This window comes from Emericellopsis cladophorae, assembly GCF_022114955.1.
Source record: "Emericellopsis cladophorae strain MUM 19.33 chromosome Unknown NODE_105_length_33349_cov_112_175102, whole genome shotgun sequence".
Classification (NCBI taxonomy): Eukaryota; Fungi; Ascomycota; class Sordariomycetes; order Hypocreales; family Bionectriaceae; genus Emericellopsis; species Emericellopsis cladophorae.
Genome location: NW_026251030.1, coordinates 25,672 through 33,349, shown reverse-complemented (window position 1 = coordinate 33,349; position 7,678 = coordinate 25,672). Strand labels below are relative to the sequence as shown.

Genomic DNA, 7,678 nt, shown 5'->3' with positions numbered 1-7,678 from the left:
CCCCCCCCCCCCCCCCCCCCCCCCCCCCCCCCCCCCCCCCCCCCCCCCCCCCCCCCCCCCCCCCCCCCCCCCCCGACACTGACTGGTCCGACCGGCTAAGAGACTCTGATGCTTCCTTTAGTAAGCTGCATTCTTCCGGTATAGCTTGATGTAGGATTCTGGCAAACGCACTATAGAGACGTGGCATGGCGACAAGACGGCGAGGCTCACGCCTCCTCACAAAGAAACTGAATGGACGATGCTTCACCTTTTACTAGAGGTGTAATTTCCAAGCTGTCTACTTGTGTAACCCTAAAGCCTATTCCCAGCATGATGCATCCCCTTGGACCCGCAATCGAGGAAACAACTGCAGCGCCCCTCCTCGCGTGATGGAGTACCTTGTCTCCTCATCTAGCTTCTCCTCGTACGCATCCAGCGCCTCGACAAATGTCCCAATCGTCTTTGACGGAGCATATGGAAAGTCGCTGCCGTACAAGACGTGACCCGGCTTGGCAAATGCCAGCACCAGATCCAGCTGGCGCGGGTTGCTGGACAACGCGAGGTCAAAGTAGAAGGTTCTTGCGCGCGCGAGGAAGTCGTCGGCCGGGAGCGTGCTGAACCGCGCGTCGACCGCCAGATGCGCCGCACGCATGGCGAGGTACGGTAGCGTGCCACCGGCGTGGGATAGGATCACCTTGACTGCTGGAAAGTCGACGACGACGCCTTGCTGTATCATGTCCACCGCGGTTCGCGTCGTCTCGTGCGGGTAGTCGATGAGCGGCTGGGGTGCTGCCGAGGAGATGGTGTCGTGGCCTACCGAGTGCGTCGGGTGGATGAAGACGACGGCGTTCCGGCGATCCAGCTCGGCCCAGAGCGGGCGAAAGGTCTCATGGCCGAGGTAGTGAGGCCCGTAGCGCGTGAACAGCGTCACGCCATCGGCGTGCAGCACGTCAAAGGCATGCGTCACCTCTTGGAGAACGGCAGCCATGTTTGTCACCGTGACAGGCGGGAGCGAAGCCAACAAGCCAAACTTGTGTGGATCCGCGTCCCGCAAGGCGGCTGCCGATTCATTCATGGCGCGACAGAGGGTGTTTGCGCGCGGCAAGTCATGGTCCAAGACGGAGGTGCCGGGCGAGGTGATGGAGAGCATGGCGGTGCCAATGCGGTGTTTCTCCATCAGGGCTACCGTCGACTTCACGGTCCATTCCGGCAACAACCAGCCCGAGAGGTCGCCGTCGGCGGAGCTGGTGAAGGCTATAGGGGTCAATGCGACGCCTTCATTGTGCGGCTTGATGTTACATACCATCGCGATACGCCTGGGGGATAAAATGATGGTGCACGTCAATTCGCCTCATGTCTTTCCCGGCTCGTTCTTCTCGTTGACTGATTGAGTATTGTCTCGAGGGCGGGCAGCTTGCTTTTATGGCACATCGACTGCTCCGGCGGGTACAAAGCATAAGGATCCGCCCAGCCGTCTCTGCCGGCCGACAGTACCCCCGGACAATGCCTTGGGCTGCCGGCCGCTTGTGCCTGTCCTAGCTATGGATCTCTGCCATAACTAGGACAGGCACAAGCGGCGGCATTGCACCGGACCCTGTCACAGCGATCCATCATCGGGGGAGGCACCTTCACCGCACCGACAGTGACGATGGCGAGTAGGAATGGTACAAAATAAAAGCCAGTCTTGGTATCTATCTAGTCTTGGGGTGTGCTAAGCCCGCAATTATTAAACTTGGTCCACACAGTAGCCTCTGTCTGCCACGAGTTCACCTCTCCACCCTCCCCCCTCGCACATTCCGCCTTGGTCGACTAGACTGGGTGTCCCGGGTTCTTCATCTTCTCGGCATCCAATTTCTTCCACGACATACCCAGGCCTACCAAGAAGCTCACGCCTCTCGAGGCAATCATGACCGCGAACACCACCTGCAGCGCATCCATGTACGACACTCGAACTCCATGCAGCCCGTCGCCACCAAAGTGGCTCTTCAGATCATAGGCACCAGCAGCAACGACATCCTCGGGGGACAAGGTGGGTGCTTCCGTCACGAGGCTCTGGCGCAGAGTACTGGAGAACCCGGCGTTGGCCGCGCTGACCAAGAAAGAGCCGCCAAGCGTCTGGAACAGGAGGATGAGTGACGTGGCGACCGACATGTCGGCCGGGTCGACGCGATCTTGGCCAACCAGGATGGGGATGTTCATTCCCAGACCGCTGCCGAAACCCCAGAGGATCTGATAGCCGATCCAACGGGCCGTGGGGGTGTCGAGGTCGAGCATGTACAAGAGGCCGGCGGCAATGACGGAGATGACGCCCGAGGCGTGGAGATAGGGCGTCACGACACCCGTGACAGACATGATGCCGCCAAAGACCAAGATGGCGACGCCACTGGCAATGATGGTGGGCAGGTAGTTGACACCGGACTGCAGCGCGCTGTCTCCGTCGATGGCTTGGAAGTAGATGGGCAGGTAGTACTCGGAGATGAAGAAGCCTCCGGACAGGAAGAAGGTGACGACGCAACCGACGGCAAGATCCCGTTGGCGGGCGATGTGGCCGGGGACCATGGCATTGTCGCCTTGATACCACTCCCACAAGCCAAAGACAACCGAGATGGCGACGAACGCGACAAGGAGGCCCGCGACCTTGCCAGAGCCCCAGCTCGCGCCGTTGCCGGCATATTGCAAAGCCAGGGTGTAGGCGATGCTGAGGCCCATGACGAGCGCAACGCCGACGGGGTCCAAATGCCACAGCTTCTTGGCAAAGGTCTCCTGCTTGGGCTTCCACGACGGCGGGGTGCGGAAGAAGAAGAGCAGGAAGAGAGCCGCGGCGCCGCCCAGAGGAAGGTTGATCCAGAAGCACCACCGCCAGCTCAGGCCGGTGGTCAGCGCTCCACCAATCAAGGGCCCGCTGACGGCGCCGATGGAGGCCGAGACGCCAATGATGCCGATGTAAATGGGGCGCTTTCGGGGCGGGCCAATGAGTCCGGCGACGAGGAAAGCGCCCGAGGACATGCCGGCCGCGCCAAGACCAGTGACGGCGCGGCCGATGATCAGGGCGACGGATGACTGGGCGGTGGCGGCGACGATGCTCCCGAGCTCAAAGATGATCAAGGAGAGGATCAGAGCTGGCTTCAGGGGGAAGTAGCGGAAGGCCTTGCCCCAGGACGACTGAAAGCCGGCGACGACGAAGAAGAAGACGGAGGCATACCACGAGACATCCGCCAGACCAAAGTCGGCTGTGATGCTCGGAATGGCCGTGGCGAGGATGGTCTGGCATACGAGTTAGAGGAAGGGGTCAAAATGGTAGGAGCGGTGCGTACCGTGTCGAGCGGCATGAGGAAGACGCAGAGGACCAAGGCCACGATGACGGCCACCAGGCGAAGGCCGGTGGGATACTCGTTGGGGTCGACGTCTGGCTCTGCATCCACAGCAGCCTTTTCCGCCTCTCCTTGGTCCGGGAGCCCCGACGGCGTCGACGTGGGCGGCACCGTTTCGGCGTCAACCTTGACTGGATCCCTCTTAGCTTCCATGTTGTCGCTTGTTCTTGTCTTGGTTTTCTCGTCAAGAGCGTCGAGGGTGCGGTGCTGGACGGTCAAGGGATTTGTAGAAGAGAGAAAAAAGGCCCTTGATTGAATGCATTTAGGTCAGGACGTGCGTGGAGCAAGGAAGCAATGACGGGGACTCACTCTACCGTAGGTCCAACCTGCGGAATTGGCGGAGTTGCGGCTGCATCGACTAGACTAGACTAGACTAGGGTGCGGACTAGCGAGCGGACTCCACTTTTAGCCTATTGATCCATGGCGGGCGATCAGGCGGATTAGCGGACTTGGACCCTGGAGGCCCCGCCAGCCTGCATCCGCCCGCGCCCACACGGGCCGCATGCATGCGGCTAGGCCAGGGGGATAATGCACCCCCGTCACCATGACTGCAGCGCACACCACGGTTCTAGACCCGGTACCGTGCTTGAGGCAAAAGGAGAGAGATTACGATGACGATGACGACGGTCGGCCGAGAACAAGCACAAACGAAACGTGCACGCGGTTGTGGTCGCGCATCCATCATGTCCATTTCGGATTCCCCCATCGTCTCGCTCCTCTCTAGCCCGCTCCGGTGTATCGTGAGCGTCTTTGCTTGTCCAAACACATGGGGGGAGAGCCAAGTTGTATTGTGATCCAGAAGCTGCCGAGGCTGTATGTATGTGTGCCGGCGACGTAATCCTGGGGGGTTGATAGAAGAAAAGAATGGACATCATTTGAATGCATCCCAAGAGTCCCGAGTGTCATGCTCCTACAAGTACCCTCCGCAGCGGCACCAGTAACCCAGCCAAGTTACACGGCTACATGCAAGCCACCATGGGTATCGTCCAACCCGCCATTCCCCCTACGCCCAGCGGCACTACCTTGGTTGGCCAGACCGTCATCGTCACGGGAGGCAACGCTGGCATCGGCTTCGAGGCCTGCCGCCAGCTGCTGCTGCTCGGGGTCTCGCGCCTCATCGTGGCCAGCCGTACCGTGTCCAACGGCCAGCTGGCCGTCTCCGCACTCCGCGCTGACGGGGACGTGGCGCGCCAGAACCCGGCGGCCCAGCTGCTGGTCTTCCAGCTCGATCTGGCCGACTACGCCTCGGGGCTCGGGTTTGCCCAGAGGGTCAACAAGGAAGTGCCCGAGCTGGATATCCTCATCAACAACGGCGGCCAGGTCGAGCTCCGATTCGAAACCGCGCCAACAGGTCACGAGAAGAACATGCAAGGTCGGGCGATGGACGCATCGTTCTGTTCGCATAGGACTGCTAACAAGTGCGTGTCTAGTCAACTGCTATACGCACATGCTCATCACGCTGGAGCTCTTGCCCCTCCTCCGCGCGACGGCCAGGCTGCGAGGCGCCCCGTCGCGCGTCACCTTCACGGGCTCCATCACGCAGGTCTTCCAGGAGACGCTCACCAAGGCGCCCATCGGACCCGGCGAGTCGGTGCTGGGCCATTGGGACGACCCCAAGCACTTCAGCAGCCTGTTCCGGTACGCCGACACCAAGCTCTGCGTGAGCGCCTACTGCCGCAAGCTGGCGCAGCTCGTGTCCGCCGACGAGGTCATCGTCAATGACTTCTGCCCCGGGCTCGTGCGCAACAAGGGGTTGGACAGGAACCTGAACCCCGCCATGCAAGTCTTGATGCAATGCGTCCGCCAGCTGATTGGGAGGAGCATACCGGACGCCGCGAGGGCCCTGGTATACGCGGCCGTGGTGGTGGGCAAGGAGGCGCACGGGACCTTCCTGAACAACAACCAGGTGCATCCGTACGTGGTTCCGTCTGTACACGTTTCGATCATGCTTGCTGACCATGCTCATCGCCTGTAGGGGCGCAGCGATTCTGGATACGCCCGAGGGGAACAAGTTCACAGACGACCTTTGGAACGAGACTGTGATGGATCTGGCCAAGATGGACCCGGCCTTGAGCACATATGTCGCCGCGTAGTGATTACCTTGTGAACAAACTCATCCAGACCCTGTCCGGACCTCTGGCATTGGCTCTAGCATTGAAATAGCTCCACGATAAACATCCCGCATGAGCCCTCGCTCTCTATTGACTCCCTCCAACTTGCTCACTCCGTCCTTCTCCGCGCCATAAACGTGAAATCGCCATGGAACCACGCAACCACCATATCATCCCACTTCATGTCCTCGGCCGTCGTGTCCGTCTGCATGTCGAAGCGGCGGATGAAATGCGCCACGGCAAGGTAAAGCTCCATGTACGCGAGGTTGATGCCGATGCACGCGCGAGTGCCCTTGCTAAAGGCCACCATGAAGCGCTGCATCTCCGGGACACGCTCGGGCATCGTGCCGCCGTTGTCGGCGTCGAGCCAACGCTCACTGGGAGAGAATCATGGGTCAGTTTGGACGCTCGATAGGGAAGCTGCTGCGGTGGGGAAACGTACGGCATGAACCTTTTGGGCTCCGGGAAGATATCCTCATTGTAGTGCACGTGGTAGATGGCCATGCCCACGCGCGTCCCCCCGGGGAGGAAGCGGCCGTCCGGCAACGTCGTGCCCCCCCTGGGCACGAGTCTCGGCGTGCGACTGGCAGCGGGACTGGCAACGCGCAGCCCTTCCTTGATGACAGCCGTCAGGTACGGCAGCTTCTCCAGAACCTGAAAGCAGGCTGCATCATCGGGGCCGGGCATGACCGTCTTGAGCTCCGCCAGCAGCCGTGCCTGGATGTCCTTGTTGGCCACAGTGTAGTACAGCGCCACGAGCGTCGAGATGCCCGTCGTGTCGGTACCGGCCGAGATCATGGTGAGCACCTCGTCGCGCAGGTAGTCCCGCGACAGGGGGATATCCGCGGCGCCAGGCGCTTTGAGGTCCTCGCCGGCCTGCAGCAGCCTCTCCATGGCCGTGGGGAACGGGGGCTTCTCCCCGTTCTCGTACGCGTCGACAAACGCGTCGACACGCCCGCGGACGAGGATTTCGAGCTCCTTGGCGCGTGCCACCGTCTTGGACAAGACACGGGCGAGCCACAGCGGCAGGGACTGCGAGACGGTGCGGACGAGCGGGAACGCCTTGATGATGTGCAGACTGTGCAGGTACGCGCGGAACACGCGCACCGGGTCGCTGGTGAAGTCGTCGTCATGCAGTGCCCCCAGGCCCGAGCCGAAGCAGAACTCGCTGACAATGTCGAAGCTCAGCGACTTGAGAGCCCACTCGGCGCGGACGGGCTTTCCGGCCTTGTAGAGCTCGTCGAAGCGCTGGCAGGCAAAGTCGATCTTGGAGAGCACAGTCGGCTCGAGCCGCAGGATGGACTGGCGGGAAAAGAGGGACTCGAGGGGCTGGCGCCGCGCCCTATGCTTGACGGGGTCCGTCTCGGCGAGGGTGGAGGCGGGCGCGCCGAGGACCTTGTGCATGGACTCGTCCTTGTAGAAGCTCGTGTTGAGCGAGTAGAGCTGGTGAAAGAAGCGCGGGTCGTAGACGTGCACTTCGTTGGGCCCCATGCGGATCGCCGAGCCTGGCAACTGTTCAGCTGGCGTTGTTCAATGCAAGGTCAAGCAAGACGAGTAAATCTCACCATATTTCGGGTCCCGATGCATCTTCTCCAGGAGGAAGAGCGTCTGGCCGCGCTTGCCTGGGCTCGAGCCGATGTTGTGCCATGCCTCCCAGCTACAATGAGACCAAGGTTAGTAACGAGGCGGTGATGGTGAGGGTAGACACTCACTATTCGCCGAGAGCGGCCCATGGCGAGCCGGGAAAGACAGAGAGAGGGCTGATGTAGATGAGGTAGATTGCCCTCACGAGATGGTAGACCGCGAAAGCAAGGACCACCACTACCACACCAGTACCCGTGTTGCTTTGCATGAGCGTCTCAAACATCATGTCAACGATTTGGCTTGGAAACTGTGATGCACGCAATGGAAGAACCGAAAGACCCCCTTTGGTCAGAGCCCTATGCAATGTTGGTTCAACTTGTACGGAGTACGGAGTACGGATACACTAGAAGGACACATTATTTTCGTCAGATGTAGATTCGGCATGCAAGCAGCATGTTCGGCCGAAAGAGGGAGCGAAGCGCGCGGGCGGCTGTTCGGTGCATGTTACGGGATATCATGCTAAACTAGGACAGCAAAGATAAAATGCCAATGTGGACGCTCGGGCTGGGTGTGGTATAAAGTGCAGACATGCTACGTGTGAGTTTGGAACAGGCATAGAGTGCCAGATTCCAA

General features: G+C 60.6%; 4 protein-coding genes across 4 annotated transcripts; 1 reads left to right on the top strand and 3 right to left on the bottom strand.

Annotated features, from left to right (window-relative positions):
* Positions 1–298: 298 nt before the first annotated feature.
* On the bottom strand, positions 299–1,285 carry J7T54_001401 (uncharacterized protein; the record flags this gene model as incomplete). Its single annotated transcript, XM_051510464.1, has 1 exon — positions 299–1,285. One exon carries the CDS (start codon positions 1,283–1,285, stop codon positions 299–301), a length of 987 nt encoding a protein of 328 aa, XP_051358648.1.
* A 503-nt stretch (positions 1,286–1,788) lies between these two features.
* On the bottom strand, positions 1,789–3,503 carry J7T54_001400 (uncharacterized protein; the record flags this gene model as incomplete). The annotated part of the gene is made up of 2 exons (XM_051510463.1): positions 1,789–3,243; positions 3,294–3,503. The coding sequence occupies 2 exons, from the start codon at positions 3,501–3,503 to the stop codon at positions 1,789–1,791; spliced, it is 1,665 nt and encodes a 554-aa protein (XP_051358647.1).
* Positions 3,504–4,325: 822 nt separating this feature from the next.
* Positions 4,326–5,443, top strand: J7T54_001399 (uncharacterized protein; the record flags this gene model as incomplete). Its single annotated transcript, XM_051510462.1, has 3 exons — positions 4,326–4,722; positions 4,781–5,264; positions 5,326–5,443. The coding sequence occupies 3 exons, from the start codon at positions 4,326–4,328 to the stop codon at positions 5,441–5,443; spliced, it is 999 nt and encodes a 332-aa protein (XP_051358646.1).
* A 127-nt stretch (positions 5,444–5,570) lies between these two features.
* Positions 5,571–7,331, bottom strand: J7T54_001398 (uncharacterized protein; the record flags this gene model as incomplete). Its single annotated transcript, XM_051510461.1, has 4 exons — positions 5,571–5,838; positions 5,904–6,966; positions 7,027–7,118; positions 7,174–7,331. The coding sequence occupies 4 exons, from the start codon at positions 7,329–7,331 to the stop codon at positions 5,571–5,573; spliced, it is 1,581 nt and encodes a 526-aa protein (XP_051358645.1).
* Between the last annotated feature and the right edge of the window lie 347 nt (positions 7,332–7,678).